The 23901-nt window shown below is 39.4% G+C and overlaps 1 protein-coding gene across 1 annotated transcript in view; it reads right to left on the reverse strand.

Annotated features, from left to right (window-relative positions):
* Positions 1–8966: 8966 nt before the first annotated feature.
* Positions 8967–23901, reverse strand: part of LOC308118091 (5-hydroxytryptamine receptor 4) — a 53731-nt gene continuing 38796 nt past the window's right edge. The window contains exon 7 of the mRNA XM_080477325.1: positions 8967–10575. Coding sequence (XP_080333451.1) covers positions 10482–10575 — 94 coding nt within the window. The 3' untranslated portion in view covers positions 8967–10481. The remainder of the gene's footprint in view (positions 10576–23901) is intronic.

Consider the following 23901-nt stretch of genomic DNA (forward strand, 5'->3'; position numbering starts at 1 on the left):
GGGAGAAATGGAGCAACTACCCCCCCTGCCCCCCTCTGAGCTTTCTAGTTCCTGTCTTCGGATTGGTGGATAATGAGGGAGGAGGAGGAGGAGAAGGAGTAGGCTGTGGAAGATGATTTCCATGGTGATGATACTCCAGCACATCACATCACATACTCTCTTTACATCACCCTTAAAACCAACAAAGATTTTCTTTTATATTCACTGTATAATTATATATATTCTCTTATTATATATTCACTCATTATTAAAAGTCTGTTCAATGCTTATTAACCCTTTATTAGACCTGTTGACCTGATTATATGACTTTTGGAATATGCATGGCAAACCTTTTATAGGACACTCAATGCTTTTGGGAATGGACAATTTCAACATTGCTGTTGTTGAAGAATATTTCAAGACCAGCTTTTGTAACATATTTGGAGTCAATCTGAAAAAAGAAATCACCGGGAAAAAAACCCAACACAGTTATTTATGTCATAAAAAATCAGACAACAGTGTAAAACAAGGTTATTATGGCACTATTCTACCGGTTCGGCCCACTCAAGATGAAACTTGAACTAAACCTGAACTAAAATGTGTTTGACACGCCTGGTCTAAGTGGTGTAACAATATTTGTATGTTTTAAAAATAAGTGAGTCTGCAAAAATGAAGGTGCCCCAATTATACTGAGTTTCAATGCTTACATTAAAAGTCTAAGTGGGAGGGAAAAAAATGGCGTCGGTTTGAAGAGAAAGATGAATCAGTCAAAAAGAATGTGTGTACTGAGAGACTTTCATAGATTGTGGCTTCACTGAAGCAATGGAAGCAAATTAGAGGTGAATTCATTTTTGGTGGTGAAAAACTGCTGAATGACAGTTTGACAAGCTGAAGAAGCACCGTGAGACAGTGTCAACAGAGTTTATCCTCACAGAAAAGAAACTCATCTTTACAGAATAAAACCAAGAAACTTTTTCACATATCGTGTGTTATGATGTTCCTTTTTTTTTTTTTTTTTTTTTTTTAAAACAATTGTACAGAATGTGGTGATTCTTATCATCAACATGTCATGCAAAGTTACATTTTTGAAACCAATGCTGAGTTTTTTTTTGTGCTCACCAAGAACTGTTTGCATTTCCTGTGCAGTTCCGTCGTGTTTCATGAGTGAAGAATCAACAAACCAAACATTTGTCTTAAAACAATGTTTGTCTTCTTGGAAAGATTAGTGAACACATGAATTACTAGGAGTTTAGCTCTGAAGATGTATTTCGCGAAATGAAAAATCCAGTTTCTCTGAACGTTTTCAGTAAACTTTTTTTTTTTTATTGACACTCCATCTTTATTATAAGTTTTAACATGAAACAAACAAACATAAATAACAGTGAGAGAAGCAGACCGGATCAATACAGGTTCAACATGTATTAAATGATATTTAAATCCCTTCTAAACAACAATAGCTTAGCCACAGAGGCAACTTATCCATAAGTCATCTTCATCAGTGTCCTTGGCAGCTGCTGAAAGAAAAAATAACAGAAAAAGAAAAAACATTAATTCTACAAAATATAGACTGGGACGTCTGTGCAGGATAGAATAGGAACTTTGATTATGTTAGATTTGTATGCAATTTCCAAGGTTCCAGTAAACATCTGATATATTTTCATTTGCATTTTTTCATTTCAGTTTTCAGGCCCAAACTTCACTGCCAAACAATGCTTTTTAACAAAACACAATAAATCCGGGGGTAATAACTACGATTTAGTGTAGTAAGCTCCTGATAGAACAGCTGGTAAGGTGATCACCTCTCAATTGTTGATCAATATTAACAGTTTCTGATGCGACGTGATCTCTCATCACGTACTCACCGGGTGCCTGACTGACTGACTGACTGGGTTTCCATCTGATCGCCCTTCATTTGAACTCCAGCTTTCTTAAGCCGTTAAGGATCCTTCAGAAAACTCCCAAGAGGTGATTCAAGGGCCTTGTCTCCTACTGATTAACTCCCTGAGTTGAGAATTAACCTCTAGCCCATCAGGAGTGTCAATGTTTGAGGAAGATTAGCTGCAACAATAAAAAAAAAAAAAACCCAACTTGCTGTTGCTCATCTCGAACACATGATGAGATAAGAAATACTTGTGTCAGCGGTTTTGATATGTCCCACATTACAAATGGCTAAAATTAATCTTTAAAGATAACATATAAAAACAGTTCATGTTTGATTTGGGAGCAAACTTAACCCAGAGGAGTTTTGAAGATTGTTGCATGTCACATTAAGTCAGTTATTAACTGATCCTGTGTCAAAAAGCTAGAACTATTCAGAGAAGGTAGATAGAACACAGTTATATTTCAAACCGGAATCAAATTCTTATCATAAAGTGACATAACGCAGACTATTCCAATCGCTTATAAACTTTTTCAGAGTTGATAAAACCAACTACCGTCATCATCATGCGAAGCAGCCTCTGGCTTCACGATCTCAGAGCGTCTTAAGAGTTTATTAAGCCGTGGTTCAAATTATGGGGCAGGGAAGAAGATATTGAGGGCGTGTAGTAAATCACTGACCAATCAGCAAACAGCTCCTCAATGAAAACGGGGCTTAAGTGGACCGGACCAGTAAAATAGTGCCGTAATAAATTTAAACTTTAAAAGGTCTCTTTTTCCAAATATGACAAAGATGTGGAAAACAATTTACAGCAGTTTCAACATGAATCCCATTTTCATAATGCAAAATACAGAGGAATGTTCTCAAAACATCTACAACTGTTGCATTTTGCAGCCTTTTGCATGCTTGTTTTATAAACTCACCCAGTTTAGCTCTTTATCAAGGTGGTGTCACAGACGTCTTAGCTTGTGTTGCATTATGTCCACTACTCTTAAAAAAAAAAAAAAAAAAGAAGTTGTGTTTAAAAATTCAATTTGCAATTTTCACAATTTGCTTGGTGGTCGGCTCTGAGCCATGTTTGACAGTCCAGGCCTAAATGATTATGGGAAAAAGACACAGAGACGGATAACAAACTCTCATCTTTACACTCAGGCACCAATTACCTTCAATTATTATTATTATTTTTTGGGTTATGGAAAATAAGCCTGAATACACACTGAAAACTCAAGTACAAAGATGCACACTCCACCATGTAGCTCCCGTTCTTAAATCTTTAAGTACAAAACAGCTTGAAGTATATATAATGATTATATGAAATAAAAGGACTTTGGTTAAAAAATTATTGGATTTTTCTGTCATCTATTCTACATTGTGTGCCATGAATGAACTTGTGCAGGAATTTGCACCAACAGCACATTCCTCAATCCCTCCAGAGTTAAAAAGTTACCGCTGCCTGTCGTTCGCTGGTCAAGCATAAATATATACTCTGTTATTTACTTTTCCCAGGAACATGTGAAGTCAGGAAAGCCTCTTTAATGGCTGTGTCGCTCAGGATAGGGAGGGTTCAAAGTTATTTATTTATCTATTATTAACTATTCCCTGCTGACAGTGGTCAAAGGTGTGGGACACCGTGGACAGGTCGTTAGTCCAATGGGTAAACATACATGAAGACATTTGACCTCTGAAACCATGGGTTTTTTTTTTTTAAGTTATTCAGTGACTTTAAAATTCAGAGGACGCCCACACACATGCATGGAGAACATGCAAACTGAACTCCTGCTGGGAGGCGGCGGCGCACACCACAGCATTGCCATGTGGACTGATCGTCACACACGTGAAAGTTTGCTATTCCATGCATGGGCACGCTTCAGTGAAGCAGCTTGCCAAAACATTTGAGTTCTTCTGAGACGGTGCAGATGAACCTCTTCACTCGGGGAAAAGTCATCTCTGTTATGAAACAAGCAGAAGTAGAAAGTACAACACACATAATGTCAGCAAAACAAGAGGTAAAAGGGCAAATGTAGCATTTAACTGGGGAAAAAAAAGACTGTTGCACTGAAGATGGCACTGTGGTATTCATAAACCGTCACGCTTCAGTCTTCTCACTTTTAAATCTTCCACTGCCATCTAGTGGACGAAAGAAGGAAAGACCCTGGGAGTTTAGATCTGATGGAGTCCCTTTCTTCCTCCCTGCAGGCTGTCATCACTGCTCTCCTTGTTCATTGGAGTCCATCCATTTTCTTTTCTTCACCATTCACTCACACACCAATGGTGACGACCGCCATGCAAACTACTCATCACGTTGCCTTATCATTGAGTGGGAGATAGTGATAGCGGTATCTCGGCCAGGGTCAAAAGGTCAAAACGTTAGGAAGAAAATGGAAGGTTATGTGTTGGAAAGCAGGAAAGAAAAGCTTGATCATCTTCATCCTCAACAACAGCTTTTGTCGAGTGTTCCTGGCCTGTGTTGGTTCATATCTACCAAATGTCATGAATCAGGGGAAATGGTCAGTAGAGATTTGAAAGAGCCAGAATATATATCATCTGTCGTGTCAATGGAGCCGTATTAAGCTCCTGATCACTACCGAGGAATGTTGTTGTTTTTTTTCTCCCCCCAATAAGCTCATTGGAGTTTTGAAAATCTGTCTGCGTGTGCATCGTCTACCTGAGGAGAACCTTGTGACAGGATGCACTGTTGAAAAATGGTGAGACCGTGTGACATGGAAGGTCTTCTGCTTGATTGCAATTCAGTGTTGTGTTTGTGAGATCTGCTGGACTCACAGATAGGCTACCCCAACACATAAACCAGACCAAACATTTTAGAGTCACCAGAAACCCAGATCTTCTTGTAATGAGGCTCGTCAAGGTATGATCCCACTTGGCTGATCAACGTATACAAGGCCCACCTCCTCTGGCTTCACTGTGAGTGACTGATTCACCCTGCTTCCCTGGGATCTTCCCTTCTCTTCGCGTTTTGCAGAATATGGCAAATGAGCTTTAAGCACTGGCGGGTGCTTTCCCCCACTTTAAGTAGTTTCTTCAAGTTTCCTCTTTTGGTTTTCGATTAAAGACTTGAAGGATGAGGAAGGATTGGTTCATTTATCAAACGTGGACCCCACTTCTGATGGAGAGCCGCCCACAGCTGCTCTGCTGAGCTTTTGAATGGGAACCATGTGGTGGTGTCGTGCACACGCAGGGCGAGGGCCTCCTCTGCTTTGAAGCCGAGGCCGACCCCCGTACCTTCATGTGAAAGAGATAAGAAGTAATAAATCCCTTGTAAGGCTTCTCCCCCTCCCAAAAAAAGATATAAATCCCATCTTAAATCTGAGAGCAAATTGTTTTTGCATTGAAGCTTTTTGTTGGAAACGCAGATTAGACGGGATTCGCCCAAGAATAAAAACATCTCCTGTTGGAACTTACCCGACTGGTTTCTCCGGGCCCATACAAGGGAAAAGTTTTGAATCTGTGTCACATGGGGTTAAAGATATTTTGTGTTGGAATCAGATTAATCTTTGAGCTAAGATGCTTTCAGAAAACTAAGGGGCAGCTCTGGTGCTGGGACGTTTAGAGAGTTTCATGCTTTGGACAGGATTTAATCCCTTAGAGATCGTGCAAAGATCACAGAATAAAGAATTCCTCCTTTGGATATTGGCCTGATTGGTTAATGGCCAACAGACACTCGGGTCAGTGCCAATGACCTTAAACACCACGGTATAGATTCCAGTTGTCTCTTTTGCTGTTGCATGCAGGCTTCATGATGAGGAGCTTTGTGTGTGATTGCTGCTTAATTTTGCAGAGAATAAAGACTTGTTAAAAAAAAAAAAAAAAAAAAGCCCACACAGAGAAATGATGATTCTCCTTGTTGTCTTAATGGAAGACGGGAGCAAATCGCAGGGCTCAGGTTTTAATCTTCAACAGATAGTGTGGGAAGACTAAAAGAGTCCTCTTCCTTCCTAAAATGGGGAAGAGAGAGAGAAAGTTGGCTCTGTCAGACTGTCATAAGGTTGAACATGCGGGCTCCTCTGACCCTCGAATAATAGAAAATAAAGTGTGAGTACTCTGACATTCCGCTGATTTCTGGCCAATTCTTTGCTGAGCAGTGTTCAGATTTACAGATGACAAAAAAACCACAACTTTTAGCAGTAAGGTGTTAGGAGCTCACTGTTCTCAATGAAATAAGTGACGTGTTGAATGTTTTACGGAGTTCCAGTTGTAGCTGCTGATGTTACTTTTAATATTGGCAGGAGCCACAGTCTCCCTTGGAAAGCAACGACTGTAAGTAGCTACTTCTCTTAACTCCTCTTTTTAAATGCACCTTATTACAACTGAACTAACTCTTCACCGAAGTACAAGATGTGCATGTGTAAATAACATTACTATTAACCTGCAATTGCACCATTAGCAGCCCGTTTAAGGCCTGAACACTGCAGAGTTCAAGATTATAGAGCATCTTCCTCCAACTCATTGATCTAAAGTGTTGACAGCACAGCCAAGACTACAACAGCATGTTAAAATAGTTGGAGATTACAAACAATAATACTTTTCTGATGACTTTCTGCTTTTACAACCTACTTTTTACTCCTCGTCTCAAAATCGGCTCAGTATTTGTTGTAACCTGTAAGATGATAACTAGAGAGAGAGAGAGATGGGGTTGCCAGATCTGCCTGATAGTTTCCAGTCTAAACATAAGATAAAAACTGCCCAACTCGATCGTTCTTCGGATTTCTGAAATTATTGTTGTATATTTTATAGTGTACATGATTTTTATAATTTTTTTTTGTAATATGTGTTTTTTTTTAATGTGTGTTTGTAAAATGTAATTATAACTGCTGGTGCCAACTTTGCCACGGCTCCCTTGGAAAAGAGAACCTGTAATCGCAAATGGTACTCACTTGGTTAATAAAAGGTTAAATAAACAAACAAACAAACAAAAACACAATAACACAACAATCGCAAACCACAACCTCTTAATTCAATTAATAATAGCAAAGAATAAAAACTCAACCAGGCGCATGAATATTTGTTAAAGTAGAAGTTAAAGTTATCTCTTACTGTGATCAATTATTTCCAGTAACTCACACCGATGCAGTTGTTGGATAAAACATTGACAGAGCAATGAACATTAGGAGCTGAAGTCAGTGTCCCACTCTTAATATTTCTATTAATCAATGTCGCTCAATATGAAAATAATGCAATATGAGACAGATCTGTGTCAATTTGTGTGTGACATCTCACTTAAAACCTTTACACTTCATAAAAATGACTCATTTATCCACCTTATCAGTCACAGTAAACATGAATGCAGGTATCCGGAATAAGTAAGAGAAGAAGAGGCAGCGATGAGTCAGGTTGGTCTCTGTGGCAGAAGGCGAATGGAAATGCAGATCTGAGTGATAACAGACAGAAGGCAGCTGAGCTGGTTTCACAGCTCTGCAAGTCAATCACCTAAAGGTGTTGTGGTGGACGGAGAGCGCCGGGAAGACACAAATCCTTCTATTAAACTGCTACATGAAGCAAAGAAAAGGAGATTAAACATTGTTGCCTTAACTCGAGTTCCCCATACAGCGTTTACCCACTGGGCGATCACATCTGGCAATTTTGATTTGTCATCACACGCCAACAAAACCAGTGTTTTAGTTTCTCTGCTCTCCAGTGGTCAAAAATCACTTCATCAGCCAGGACAGTTTGTCCTCGAAATCAGTGGTTCCCACTTTGTGGCCTCGGACCCGCCAGAGATCCCCGTTGTTTTTGCATTTGTTTAAGGAAACCATAAAAAAAAAAAAAAAAAAATAGTGTTTACAGTCTAGAGCTGAGGTGCTGTTTTTATATTTTGATGAGAGTGGGTGTGTCCTGCTGAGTTTTGGCTTCACTGTAAAGTTTTGACCGATCGGACATCAGTGATGGAGTCCGCAGCCTCACTGAAAGGCGATCGGGTGAGACTCCGGGGGGAAATGTTCGCTATAAATCAATGGCGTCAGTGCAAAATGAGCTCACTTTGTGTTTTGATTCCTCTAATATTTCAACAGCGCTAGACAATAGAGAAAATGATGTTTTGGGGATAGAAAGTAAAGTTTTGAGCTTTCAACCACATGAAAATGTTCTGATAAGGGATTCTGGATGTAATTTTTACAAGGAAATGTCAAGAAGTTTCAAAACAAAAGTTACCTAGAATTTGTATATTAACTGGCAAGAATATCATGGCCAAATAATAAACTGACATTATTACCAGTTATACAAGGATGGATGGATGGATGGATGGATCGTTAAACAGATATATGCATTCATGAACCAAACTACTTTCGTTACAAAACTTTATTTTGAGTCCAATGCTTTTTTTTGGATGAAATTACAATCAGTCATATCTTATTTAAAAAAAACCAACAAAAAACAACTTTATTTCTAAAACCTTAAAAAAAAAGATGAAATGAGTTTTATACCAGATTCTTAATAAATAAATGAAAGTACCGGTATTAAATCTCACATCTTGCGTGTTACAGAAACAAATGTTATGATTCAGAACATTTTCAGCGGCATTCGGGACAAACTGTTGGATAAACTGGCAGAGTGACCAAAGGTCGTAAGTGTCCATCTGCACGATGACTGGATACAAAAATATGCTCCCTTCACAAACGTCAACCACCAGGTTTAAAATCTCCTGAACCTTTTAGCTTCTCAGAATCATGTCATGTAACTTTACTGTCCTGAATTTGTTCATGCATGTCTTTCCTGTGCTTCTGGGCATCACTAAACCTTTGCCACTTACAGAATGTAAGGAGTATTTCCTGTCTAGTGCTAATTGCAAACAGATGTTGATGACAGCCACAGGAAACGGTTTAATATTGATAGCCCACAGACAAATGTTCTGTATGTTGTTGGCCATGAATGTTTGATGAATTTTTAAACAGATCCATATTGGTTTAGTCAGCACCATTTACCATTGAAAGAATGTTTTTTGCCGACCTGTGTTTAACTTTCAAAACGAGAACACAGTTTAAAAATTGGTAGTGATTGAGCGATATCTGTACAAAAACTGTGGCTGATGTCACATTCATAAAAGTAAAAACTGGCCTTAAAATGGGAACCGCTTATATTTCATTGCTTTTTTTTTGTGTGTTGCAATTGTAGCCATTTTAGCTGTATTTACCCTATTCAGCCTCTGTCAGAGTGGCTTTTTCTGTTATTTGCTAATTTCGCCCTGCATACCTTATTTTATGGAATATAAGTGGCACTTCTGTTCACTGTAGTTGTTTGGTTGGTCATGTGACATAGAAATCAAAATATATCAATAAATTCCATCTGTGACCACCAGATGTCACTGTATGATACCAGAATGCTGCTACAGTACCACAGAAAATCCCCCGTTACTAGTGGAAACTCAATGTAAATCACCTGCAGTGAAAGACAGACAAGTGACATGTAAGGATGTGATCATTTCTTTACTCACTAATTTAACCATAACTGTTGGGCATTGCAAAAATATGCGTAAACATGTGCTGGCACAGCTTTTTTTGGACCTCACTGACCTGCTCAAAATGAAATCAATAAAGCCAGACTGACTCGAGCAGATCCATGATACCCAGTCCACCACCTCTCCAGCTGCTTCTCACTGGACCAAGATACCTGAAGCCCAAATCCAGAAATAATGGATTTAAAACCTCCTAACAAAAAACATTGGTCATTAGTTTTTTTTAAAAGGCTTTTGCAAACAATCATTTTGTTACTATGTTTTGTTTCTTGTGTCACTGTCTACAGAAGTAATTATCCCCTGGTGGAAGATTCTTGAGCATTAACATCTTTTATTCAAACGTCACACTTGTCTCCTAAAACTTAAAATTCCACTGTGCACCATTAAAAAAAAAAAAAAAGATAACTTAAGTGTTTATGGACATGTAATTTTGTAGACGCGACACATGAGGCCCTACGGAGGGGCCAAAGAGCCACATGTGGCTGCAGGTTGCAGACCCCTGGAAAGAAGTAACTTAAAGATTCTGTTATCGTTGAAGACAGTAGATGTTAATAAAAAGGACTGTGAGCAAACTGCTGTACAATGAAAAGACGTTTAATGAAACCAGGCATCTGTACGAATGGCTGGCAGCAAGCTCTGTTATATCAAGTTGTTTTAAGTTCGGTCAAAGCGATGTTGAATGTCATCTGAAAGGTGAAGAAAACAAAGGCCTCCCTCCATCTCACATGTCGTTAGTAGAGTTTGGCTCAACTTCACTTGAACTGCTGACTCGAATTTTCCATCCTGTGACCCAGACATTGGACTAAACCAAACAGTTGTTTAGGTTTTTAGTAGCCAACCTTGTCGACAGTCCCATGATGCAGGCATTTTGTGATCATCACTGTAATTCTGCATCAGCTCGTTTCCTTTTTGGTCATTTGCAGTTCAGATGAATTAGATTTCACCTTCTGCGCTCGGTCGATGAGTAGGACATGTGTGATGAGCCTTTAAATTTTCCTTGCACGGATCAACATTTGCATCATGATGCTGGACTGTGGACTTAAACGTCGAGTATCCTCATTACTGGATCAGGCAGGTTCATTTCACAGTATTGTTTATGTCCAAAAGTCCAACTCATCAGTCCTCCCACATCTGGTAGCAGTTCCACAGTTCTGTTACTCATAGTGGTCCAAGAGAGTCCTGGGACTCCTGTTCGTTGGCTAGGATTGTCCGCCCGTTGTCGCTGTAGCTTCGGTTTGGCAAGAAGGACAATCTGAAAGAGAGAGAGCAAGACTTTATCTTGTGATCTTCCGTGTTTCACCACCTATTCATCTTCTGTCCCCTTTTAATCCAAGGAAGGCTGTAACCAATTCCAGCAGACGTTGGGCCAAGTGCAGGTCATCGGTACACGACAGGGTCAACACAATGGAGGTCTAAAGCTTTTTCCGATCAGAATTAATTTGCACGTCAAAGAAAATCATAACACAGATCACACATCTGGAAAACAGTTTTTTGGTTGTCTCAAAGAAACTTGTTTTGTTGAAGAGACTGAGTGTGTCTACCAGGTTTTGATTAGATTTGAAGACAGAGCATGTGTAACTTGGTGGGTTTTTAGGAAGCTTACGAATACATGGCGAATGGAGTAATAACACTGATGACCTGCGGGGGCAGTGTTGTGCAGTATGCCTCACCAACACCAAATGTAAGGGACACATGGGAGCATGAAGGCAACTTTTGAACATATTCACGCCTTTAGTGTCATTGCCAGGGACTTGAGGTGTAAAAACATCTGGGATTCACTGTGCTGTTCACCACAATGTTGCCCCAGCTTTAACCCTGACAATGGTGCCCAGAGTCATTGAAAACATTATTTTTCAAAAATGGCTCCCAAGGTGGAACTTTTCAAAAACACTCTGACTCCATCTCAGTGTAGACGGCCGAAACGCTGCTATTTCACACTAAACACAAATGTCCCTTTTCACTTTTAGGTTGTGAACACTTGCATAATTTTGTCAGATATCCTGTCAAAGAACATCTGGAACTTCCTGAACTTTAAGACAAAGAGTTGTGTGGTAGACTTAAGCAGAAGAGCGTTTGTGACAGAGTCACTGAGAACTGCGGAGGCAAAGTCATGAGAAATCAGACGAGAGCGAATGGGAACTGCCGTCTACATTCTTCTCAAAGACGCAACAAAGTCTTCTGCAAACAGGGAGGAAGAGGAGCGACATGAGAGAAAGCTTCCAAGCACAGATGGCTGGTTTAAAATGGTAAAAGGAGGAGTTTACCATTTGTTATTATAGTGGCTGTTTGTTTAATGTTCGAATTAAATCTCAGATGCAAAAATGCTTGAGAGAACAAAAAGGGAAGATCCTTATTGATGCAGGCTGCATGCTTTCCTTGGTCTTGTTTATAGCCAGCTGGACAGAGTTAAAAAAAAAAAAAAACATCTGCAAAATATATTTGTTTACAAGTTGAATGGATTATGATGTTCTGGTGCTTTCACAGACATCAGCCTCATACAGAAGCTCAGGTACCACATCCTCCCTCTTGGAACAGCAGATCACCAACGACACCAACATGTTCTCTTAGTTTGAATGCACTTTCTAGATTAAAGGGTGTCCTTAAAGAGCAGCTTGAGCTGAACCATTTTCATTCTCGCTTTTAGTGATATTTTCACTTTTCTCTAATTTTTCCACATTAAACCCAACATTTCAAAGGAACGCCAGGATGTCAGAGCTTCAAAGTCGGTCACTTTGACCAGTAGGAAACAAACCAACCACTTCAATGCTGGCACCAGATATGATTCACCTGTTTTACGTCTCAGTCTGTAAGCAGTGCAAAGACATACATTTTCTCATGAAATGAAGTTATGCTCCACGAGAAACCCTAACCGGGTTTCAACTGAGTCGGAGCAGATTATTTTTTTTTATAAACAAATGCTTCACAGGAAAAAAAAGAAAAAAAGAACTTGACTCTTAAACATAAAATACAAAGTAGACTGGATAGAAAATGCGTGAAAGAAGTACAAATGATCAAGTCAATCAAAACACACACACACACACACACACATACACTTAATTAGGTAAATGACTAAGTCAGTTCTGACTCTGTATTGGCATGTACCAGTTTGTACCACAAGATGGGGTTGTGAGTCAATCCATCCATCCATCCAGCCATAACCCTTTTTGGAACCATTACAATATGTCATCATTGTAGTTAACGACAGCACTGGAGCCATGTTGAAGTAAAAAAGTGCTAAGCAGAATAGAATGCAGCAGGACCCCCCCACAGATCTGTAATGGAAACAGTCACAGTAACTTATCAGGTATAAAATAAAGAGAGCTACTAATTAAAATAGGTGGTCATTGTTGTTTACTATGAACTCTGATTAGACAGGTGTCAAAAGTGATGCTATAGAAACTGTACAAGTTCTTTTAAATGTACAGTATAGTGGTTTAACTCTTATGGAGAGACATAAATCTTCATACCCATTAGTGGATGAATAATTACTGTACATGTCTAAAACCCCTAGACAGGACCAGCAGGACTGCTGACTTGCCACACACACACACACACACACACACACACACACACACACACACACACACACACACGCAGTCCTATGTGGTGGCATGTCCTGGGTGAGGAGGCGACGGTGGAAAAGATAAACAGAAATGTTCTGCAGCTTCTGCTCCTCTGTTTTGTGTGTTTTCCGTACGACGGGTTTGTTTACTATCCAAACACGGCTCCGTCTCCCTCCGTCTGTCACAGACGAGGAAGAGATTCCTATCGTTCACCAGCCGCCGGAGGGAGGGATCGGGACCAGGATACTCTGGGTAACAGGCATCCGGGTCACAATACACCAAATGGCAGAGGGGGGCCAGAGCGCTTGTCAACACTATTTGAGATTCATGAATATTAAATTGACTTTCAGTATAGTAACAATGGAACTAGTACAATGTTTTCATAGTTGAAGATTCAAACCTTAGGTGTGGTTTGGGCTAATGATGAATTTCCTCTCACACTATTATTGGCTTGTGTTGGCTCGCAAAAGGACCATGACCAAGACTGTGATCTCGGTGGCATAAACATCAAATTGAAACTATTATTTGGATGGACATACCAGGACGTAACTGTTTGGGGAAAAGAAGGGAAGCATTTTGCATGTAAACAGGAGGAGAAATATGTAAGTGTGTATTTTTGTCTTTTTGTTTTTATTTTTAATGGAACTGTCCTGACTTATTGCTCTAAGTCAGCGGTTCCAAACATTTTTCTTGAGGGAACCAAATTGTTACCATTGTAAACCGCAACCCCCCACTAAACCCTGATTAATATTAAAAAAAAAAAACTCCTCTGAGTCCTGACACACTATATGTGAAATACAGTTTCTTTGTCCTATTCTGGAATGATGAGTTCCTTTTCTCTGAGGATAAATTCTTTGGGTTGACACTCTGTCTTGGGGTGTTCGGTGGAAGACCTGCTTCAGCTTGACGTTTCAAACTTTCATTTGCCAGTATTCACCACAAACGATGCATTCAGCTCCAATTTCATATTATCAATGAAGAAATGTGCTATGTATCTCTGTTGGTACACTCTTTTCTTCTTTTTGATCAAATTATCTTTCTTTAGTCTGACACGACGACATTGTTTTCTCCCGCTGCTTACTTTTGTGTATTTTGCAGACACTTTCATACAGTATTTTTTTAATATATATATTTCAAAATAAATGATAACACTTTAATGTAAATGCTTAAAGTGAGTAGCTTTGGGACATAATTGAATTAAATGCTGACTCACAGCACTCTGATGCCAATCAGCTTCATGGGCTACAGCAAAACAGAATATAGGAAGACAGGACAGTTTGATAATGGACATTTTGGGCCTCTTCTTGGCTTCATAACAACAGCATACACACATAAAATAAGACTTTTGGCTCTTTTTGGCTTCTGTCTAAAACGTATACACTCACTGGATGCTACATCAACTCAAATAAACGGTTACATGTTGTATATTAGAAAATAAGCAAAAGCTGGATAAAATTGAAACCATTTAGAAGTAAACCAAACTATAAATTAAAGTTGTGGAATCTCAAAACAAATATGTATGAGCCACAGGGATATCGGCTGAAGATGGCTCCAGTCCTGAATTATTGCTCTGTCAGTGGTACTTTAAGATCTAGTTTGTACTCTGACTAAAAGAGGCAGGTACCAACTTCAATAGGTAGAACAGTGGGAACACTTGCCAACTAACCTCGGGATATGACTTATTTAAAGGGTCACATACAGCCTAATTTCATCTCATTTGGACCACACTAGTAAAATGACAGTTTAGTAACCAATAAATAGTGACAACTCCAAATTTCTTCTTAGTTTTAAGTAAAAAAAAAAAACAACGACATCCTGAACTGAACCGTGTCGTGTACCTGTCCGAGTGTCATTCTGAACAATAACGATCTGCCTGTGTCTCGCTACACTGCGACCCCTGCAGGACACAATAGAAACAGCAGATTATTTACACGTTCCCTGTAAGGCCCTGTTTACGTGAGATTTTCAAGTGAAAAACACAAAACTTTTAATTGTGTTTTGGATGCCCATTACATGACAATAGTGCTCAGAGCCACTGAAAACAAAACTGTTTAAAAATAACTCCCAAGGTTGAACTTTTTGAAAAAGCTCAATCAGGGGAAAATACTAAATGTCTGAAACGCTGCTACCACGGTAGTAAATAGTCCTGCACATGTGCAAGTAGCTGGAGCTTGGAGAATGCCATAACTCCCAGTCCATATTCTCCTGGGACTTGCCAGGTTTATAGTTGACGTTCACCTGTACCAACAATCCAATTTTGTTGTTTGTCTATATGGATGTCTTTGTACTCGCCATTGTTGATGTTTATAGCGTGTTTTGTTCTCGCCGAGTGTGGTTTCATGACAAAAAGAAATTTCCACCCACTAGTGGCCCAACATGAAAACTACATCATTTTCAGTGTTTCTGCCATGTCAAGGGGAACTGTTTTCTAAACGTTGCTTTGCAATCGGGAAACTTTTCTGTAACGAAACCACAGAAACGACGCACTGGACACAACAGCTATTTACATGTCACACAAAACGTTATTTTATATATTGTACCTTTTTGAAAACCTACATATCAAACTAATTGGGGAAAAGAAGCTTCACGTTATTGGGATATCAGGGATAAAGAAGAGAAAGTAGCATATTGAGCACAATTAAACCAGCAGCACGATGTATTTGGAGTCCAAGTTAGTTAGTACGCTCCTTGAAGGCCTTTTCTTCATTTCCAGAATGAAAACATGAACCCAGATCTACCACCGCCCTGGATTTCAGGAAAATGAAAGTAAACACGACATGAGTTATTTATTATTAAGAGCATTTTTTCAAACAGGGATTGTTTACATGAATAATCATGAATGGAAATGGGCCAGCATTGACTTCGAGGCTGTTTTTAAGGGTTTTAGTTATTTAAGGATTTCCCCCCCCTAAAAAAAAAAGGATGAGTTGCAGTGATGAATACAATGTCCTACAAAGTTTTCTGGATACTTCGTCCCCTCGGGATTCTTCTGCTTTGTACTCCGAACAATACCAGTTGGAGGTGGTTTCCCAGCTCTGCCAGTGAGAGCTCCCCCTCTTGCCTTGAGGCAGATTTAGAACTTTATTGAGTTTATTTCAATTGAATAGTAACTCAGAAATCCTCAAACGGATCTTTCTCTGTTGCACTCCATGAGACAACACAAAGTTGTTCTTTTCCTGGAGCGCTGAACCTGGAAGACATTATAATGTAAACTACTTGCAGCATCTTAGCAAGGATGAAGATCAAACCCACGTCCGTGCCATCAGAACCTAAAATTGATGCTTTCCTTGGCATGTGGGGGTAATTTGTATTAAGTTTCATCTATTCTGCCTCAAACATGCAATTTGACAGACGCACTGCTGACCCCGCAAAGACGTCGCTCCGACTTCTTATTGCTACAAATTGCAGCTCACATTTCCAAACTTACATATATGGCCGTGTTCGTAGGCCCAACGTGAACGCGCTATCTTCAAATCAGACACGAATAGCTGAAGCAAATGTTTTGACTGAGTGTATCAGATGATATACGGGACCTAAACCCACTCGCATTAAGTATATTGGAGTCCACCTACGCTGCACGTCTTCGCGCTCGGACATTCAGCTTTTTAACCGCCAGCCGTGTGGCTTCAATTTGGCGGCTTTCGACAATAATTGAAACGTCAGTTTTATTCTTTTAAAAAAAGATTGTTTTTACCTCCACGTTAGAAAACGTTTCTGTAATAAGAGGCAGAGGGTATTGGATGTTTTCCCACTAGTTGAGTCAGACTATTGCAGAATCCACAGGGTGACAGTTAGTCGAGAGTTAGTTTAATGGTGAACTCCCTCCAGGGCTCAGTCTCCCCTCATCTGTCTCACTTTCTGCCGTCCAACAAAAGGTGGGAGGGCAAACAAATAGAATTTTTCCAGCATTACATGTACATTTTGGTGATCCTCCATATTTTGTATTTATTTTCTTGGTAGCTTTGAAAGCAGTGAAATATTTTATGAGCCCGTGGCAGCTGTCCATTATGATAAAAATGACAACTTGGAGACAACAACAAAGCAGAGAAATGCCCTGTGGGCATTTATTTTTTTCTTTCTTCTCATGGGAAGATTCAAATATGTGGAAAATATCTGTTTCTATTTTGATACCTTAAGTTGCAGAATGGAACCACTGTGGGAAAATACATCAGAACTGATGTATGTAGACATTTTAAACATTACGTAAGAGTTTCAAAGTTGATTTGAACATATCATGGTAATAACCTTCTTGTACGGGATTCAACCAGCACTAATTAACCTCTGGCAGTTTGTTTCAGGGCCTTATTGTGTCTGATGTTTGTAACGCAGCCCTGAGCATGATCGTAAGGTCGAAGAAAAATGACTGTTTTGCTCATTTTGAGAGTTTATACTTTATTGTTGTTCGTGTCCTACGATAATAGAGACTCTCTTGGACATGGACACATGTACATGTTGATGGTTCACATCTCACTGGATTATCCATCGGTCATCGACACCGCTTTAACCACAACAGGTCAGCAGTCTGAAATAAAAGCATGCAAGGTTTTTGCATTGTTCTGCGATTTCAGCTGAAACAGTTTGGCGAATTGTTAACAAAAGTCATAGCACACTATTCCAGGATTTCTCATGTTTTGATGTGGTTTGTTTTGTACGTATTCCCATTTTCACCAAAATTCCATCATCTTTGACTGGCAACTTCTTTTTGCCATTTTATGTGATTTTTACAGAAACTGTTCCACGAATCATTAACAAAAGTCATAGCACACTATTACAGAATTTTAATGTGCTTTTTGTGTATGTGCTCCACGACCCACATTGAAAATCTGGTGGAAGCATGATAATAATAATAATAATAATAATGATGATAATAATAATAATGGGCACCTAGGATAGCAATCTTTGCCTCTTAAAGAGGCAGGCGCACACACACAAAAAAAGGTCCATCTTTAATGCAGGTATTTCCTACGAAATATATAACATGAAACAAAAAGCTTTCTGGTCTCGATAAATAAAGAGATTAATGCAGAACGTAGATCTTCTTTTTCTAAACAAAACATGAGCATCTACTCCTTTATTCATTAGGTTGAACCTCAAGCCGTGTGCAGATCACTGTTTTTAAGAATTCTAACTCTAACCAATCACACAAAGGCAAAAACGTCACAGATACACAGCAGAAATCGTGAACCAGCTAAACATTCTTGTTATTAAGAGACGTGTTAATTATATTAATGAATGGAGAATGGAGAGTAAGTTATAGCTTGGCCCTTTGTGACGACGAGTCTGGCGTCTGGGGGCAGAGGTGTCGGCACAGTGGAACGACACTCATCCTCACATGAGGAAAAACGTCACATTTAAAACCGTGCAGCACTCCGTTTCACGTTACCTTTGCTTGACTCCTTGTGAATAGCTGAAAAGCCTCAGTAGACCTGGGGCTTGGTTCTGGCTCTGTAATGGAATCTGTACATATAAGGGGCTGCTCAACCGAGCCATTCTCTACCTGCTCTCAATCAGCCCAACACAATAACCTTCAACCCAATAGATCTACGCCAGTTGGACCTATGTGGTTCAGTCGGCCATCATCACAGACATTTCTCATTAGTTCAAGCGAGAAGACCAAATCATTGTAGTCCTGGCACAGGAAACATTATTCAGCCTTCATCCTCACACACTTTCTTTCTTCCATATTTTCCAGCCGTAGGGTTGGAAGAAGCTGTGCTCATGTTACCCTGCCTCAGTATTATTATATTCAGGTCAAAATAAAAATCAGTAAAGACATGCAAATAAGATGCTCTAACCATTACACACCTGTTCCTCAAAAACTCATTTAAAATATGTAACTTTCATCTATTATTTTTATTTCTTTTTATTTCATTTGAATATATATTGAATATTTTAATTCATCTTGTTCAATCTGAAATGCATATACGTTTTAGACTGTGTTGCTTGAAAAGTGGTTTCCCTCCATAACTGTAACCACTCTCCCTGTGTAGAAATAGTTTATGCATGTCAGATGGAAGTGAAATATTTCTTGTTTTGTATAATGTTCATGTTGTTATGGATTCACCAGGTCAATAAACTGAATACATGTGACAATAGATGTAGTTTATTGGCATTATCTCCAAATCCTGCACTTTTTATCATCCCTATAGTTTTGTTTTTGTAATAAACTCATTTACTTCATATTCTGTGACGTAAACAAACAAACCATGTTAATACGTTGTGCTGTGTGGACCTTTAAATAAATGTTTCACTGATTTCATTGCGTTACCTCTCATTTCTTGGAGACAGGTCTGAGTTCCTGAGGCGGAAAGTTAAAAACAGCCCGGTACAGTAACGGTTCATAACGGCAGCTGGCGTCTCATACGCTGCCAGCGTTGCATTATCCGTCAGTCAGCGCGAATCTGTGGATCAGTTCCAGTCTGACAAATTGAAACTTTAGATCAAAAAGCTTCATAAAGGACCGTGAGCGAGGAAAGAATTTTGTCTCCTAGATCAAATTTTTAAAGGGATTTCAGTTCTTTTCTGGAGGAAAGATGAGGTTTTAACTGGCAGCAGGCGATCCAGATGAGGCTTTTGAAGCTCTGTTTATTGTATTAATTTTATTCTCACGGTTGTTTGTGTGTTTTGGCAGCCTTCCCTTGCTTCTCACTGCGCTGCGTCGACGCTTTCTTTCGCTTCAGGCTGTTGAACTGCCGCCTGATGATGAGCGGGTTCATCCCAGACGTTCACTCATTAGAGAATATTCACCATTTTAAACAATCAAATTTGAGACTTTTCGAAACCTTTTCAGATGGAAATTGAGTGTTTTATATCTTTTCGCTTGAAACTGCCCAAAAACGAGCTGACAATAGAAGCGAGGTTCAAAACCTTGACAGTCACTTTTTCCACTGTACGAGTTTGTGTGATTGCTATTAAAAGTCTCCTCTTGTATTATCCAGCGTGAACTCCGAACATTCCTGGTCTGTTTCTGACCCACAGAACAACATCACTGTCCTGCATAACAGACACTGACTCGCTCGCTAAAAAAACATCATCTGATCTCTAACGTGACCTTAAGAGAGATCAACACAAGATAGAGGAGTGGTTTGTGTTCCTTTAATTTTGCGCTAATCACTTTTCAGGGACATTAAATAATCAGATTTCACTCTTATCTCCTCACTTTCATAACTGCAGAGGAGAGGACAGAGGGCCGATGGGGATGGCAGATAGAGGATGTTTTCCCACATGAACATCGGGGAACACATTAGCAGAATAATGCCAACGTATTAGGTGCTGGGCGATATTGCCTTTTATCGGTATCTCGATATTCTTAGGCCATATCTCGATATAGAACTTGGAGGCAAGGAGGAGGAAATTACAACAAATCGAATCTTGCCAAAACAGTATTTATTAAATGTCAAAATCATGAAATTGTCTTTTTTTTTTTCTTTTCTTCTCTCACTTGAATATACATTGCAGGTAGAGCTTTCTCTGCAAAATATTTGCAACAAGGCAGATTATATCTTGGGTCAAGTGTGTTGATGAGTTTTCTGAATCCGGACTTTTCAACCACACTAACTAGGAGCTCTTCATTTTCTAGTGGCTGGATTTGTTAACGGTGCAGTGCTACTTTTAGTGGCGACGTTACTGCAGCATATTCACTCCGTTGTTTGTTCAACACATTACTTCTTAAATCCAAACTACAGCCACACGATGGCTCCCGTGCTCTTTTTCTTTGGAATTAACTCGTCTTCTTCCATTTTCTGTTGGTTTGCACAATCCGCTACCCGCTGCGAGCACTGTTCTGAGCTAAAGTGTATGACGTAGCTCTCGCGAGAGTACGGGACGTCTGTAGGAGCGCTCGTTTCGTCTGCGAAACGGCTGCTGCCGGCAATTGAATGCCCGCAGCTAAAAGCTACTGAGTGACACTTGAATATTCACAACATGGTCATTTTCTATATCGCACAGAGAACAAGCCGCGACGCATCGCGTATATTCGATGTATCGCCCAGCCCTACTTATGAGGTGAGCAAATGTTATCGTCGGAGCGACTTCCGCTTTCTCCTTCCTTACAAACTATCTCTATCCTGCTTTCAAAGTTATCTCGCTGGTTGTCTTAAATAAACCATGTCAACTCCACATTAGCACAGAAATGTACCAAAACACCGTACTGTCACATCGAGTGCTGGATGTTAAATGAACCGCAACTTGCCCGTTCTCACACAAAAACAAGACACTGAGTAATGCTTTGAAAACCTCTCGTGCTCCAGGGAAATTGGCAGGAAGGACTTTTTCTGGTGACCTAAAATTCAAGAAGCTAAGAAATTTAAATATGCTCATAAGTTAAAAAAAAAAAATGTGTGTCAAACACAACTAGCTCAGGGGCCACATACAGCCCAATAGCATTTTGAGTTGGGCGGACCAGTAAAATAGTGCCATAATAACCTTTCATTAACCTAGGCCAGTGAGGCATTAGTAGATTTATCAACACGCTAGTTTCTAGTTATAAGGCTTATCATTCGTTTTTTTAAGAATCGCAAATATCCAGACGACAGAGTATCTTCCTCTTCCTTGATCCACACAGTGAAGACAGCTCAACTCATGTGTCACATGAAAACTACAATATATAGGCAGAAGCATAGAAACAGGACACATCTGACTGGAAGAGGTAATTATAAGTAACATTACAGTTATTTAAACAAATACTTTTACTTTAAATGTTATCATAGCACTACTTTACTAGTCCCCAATCCAGATGAAATATGGATGTATGTGTCCTCTGATTTAAAATGTGTTAGACAATCCTGCTTTAAGTATCTATTACTTATTAAATCCAGAGAAACCCGGCTCGTCAAAACTCACTGTTAATGTCATTTTTATAGTTCAGGATCACCTGAGCTGACCTGAACAGTGCTGACATGTGAGCCTCTATTCTCGGATCTGCTGGCTCCATGTTATGCTTTACTCAGTAGAGCTGCGCTGTATATTACAGTTTGATTTATTTCCGTTTTGACATGTATAGTTATGGCCAGGATCCAGGACACTGGGCCACATTAATAATCCATCAGTGCTTTTAGGAAGCCACATGTTACCGTCTGGTCTCCTCCACCACTATAAACAATGTCAGAGTTCCTCGATCCTTTCTGAGATTTGTTTTGCCTCAGGTAGTAAATGCATGAAATATATATCTGCTGGCCGCATCCAGGCTCACCCAATTTCAGTCTGTTTTTTTTTTTTTTTCATACAAAGAAGGGCAAGTAATTCTAAACTGAAGAGCTTTTGTGTCTCTTCCTGAGGCCAAAGAGAAAAAGAAAACCGCACATGGGAGGAAACATGGAGGGGCGGGAGGAAGAATGAGCATGCACACAATATAATACAATCATAAAACAGAAATATAAAAAGGGGGAGGTAAAAACTAATTGTTTTATTTGTTTTTTTTGTATATTGGTGGGACTGATCGGTGAATGTTTGGCTTCACTGTTATTTTGATAAATCAGAGATCAGAGTGGGGGTCTACAGCCTTTCTTAGAAGCACAAATAAAAAGAGCAGAAACAGTTTTAAGTTACTTGAAAAAGTAAAGATATCTTCTCAAACGGGTGTCAAACATAAGGCACGTGAGCCAAAACTGGTTCGCAAGTGGCTCCAATACAAATCACCAAACTATTTGTAAAAGTAAAAAAAAAAAAATCAGGCTTTATGTTGAGATTGGAGTAATTTTCCATAGTGATTGTTTGGTTTAGTTAAAATGTTCATATTTTCATCACATAAACGCTGCACCACAACAAAGAAAAAGAACTTCAAAGTTTAACTTTTAAGGTTAATATGATATTAATTCACCAGTCTGGCCAACCCAAGATGAAATTGATCTGTATGTGTCCCCTGAACTAAAATGTGTTCGATACCCCTGATCTGGAATGAATATAGTTCTCTCAAGTTTTTCTAAACCTGATCAAGTATTTTGGGAACTAAACAAACTATATGGCAGTAATACTGATAATCACATTAAAAAGTGTGGAATAATCACAATAGACATGAGACGTTAATGTGTATTTCTGAACCCCACAAAAAGATCAACCATGAAATAATATTGTTATCCAGGCAGTGCAGCTCGTGGCAAACCAACAAAGAGGAAATCTGTTCTGCAGCATATCTATTTCACTGATAAGACCCAAAGACAGACATTAGATTAAACGGATTCCTTCATCCTCGAAAAACATTTCCTTTAACTTTCTCAAGTAGCATTTATGCAAATTTCAGCAACACAAAGACATTTTATTTGAATAACGGACTTAAAACGTGAACTGGTGGTACAAAGTAACTTCAAAATATCGGACAATGAACATCTCAAAGAGCACGTTATGATCACCATCCAGTGTGGAGTATGTGGACGTGTTGTTTGCTATGGATCAAAACGCTGCCAGTCCCAAGGGAGAAATGTCTGAATCAACACATCCTATTATAAACACACCAGATAACATATGGATCATCTTCAGTAGTGGCATGTTAGTAGGCGCTCCACGCTGACAAATCTGAGGTAAAATTATCCTCCAAGAACAACGTCCACTTTCTTCTCATATTATGAGAAGTGATAAAATTGTCTAAAAATGTGGCTGCACTATTCACCTGGATGCGATACATTCAGCTATTTTTAACGTGGTTCTGGATATCATGTGATATCCCCGTGCGTCTGGCCGTCTCGCACAGAGAAAGCAAAGAAAGGCCTTCCAAACACAGCAGCGTGTTTTGTTTGAGACGAGAGACGGCGCTTTTGTCTGACCGAAATGTTGGAGCTGGTTCTCTCTCGTCTCCGTCACTTCCTGCACACGGATGGGGCTACTGATGAAAGTCTACTTCAGGCGTCGTGCACGTTATTGAAGATATTAAAGTGAAACATTGGATAATTCATCAACTGAAAGGAAAAAAAGGAAGAGTGTGTGAATAAGTGCTATTTCTCCAATTTCAGACTCACTGCTGAGTCCTCTAATGAGGAAAACTGTCCAAAAGCTGCAACAGTGACGCATGTTCCATTAAAGTT

Source organism: Lipophrys pholis (assembly GCF_963383615.2).
Source record: "Lipophrys pholis genome assembly, chromosome: 12".
NCBI lineage: Eukaryota > Metazoa > Chordata > Actinopteri > Blenniiformes > Blenniidae > Lipophrys > Lipophrys pholis.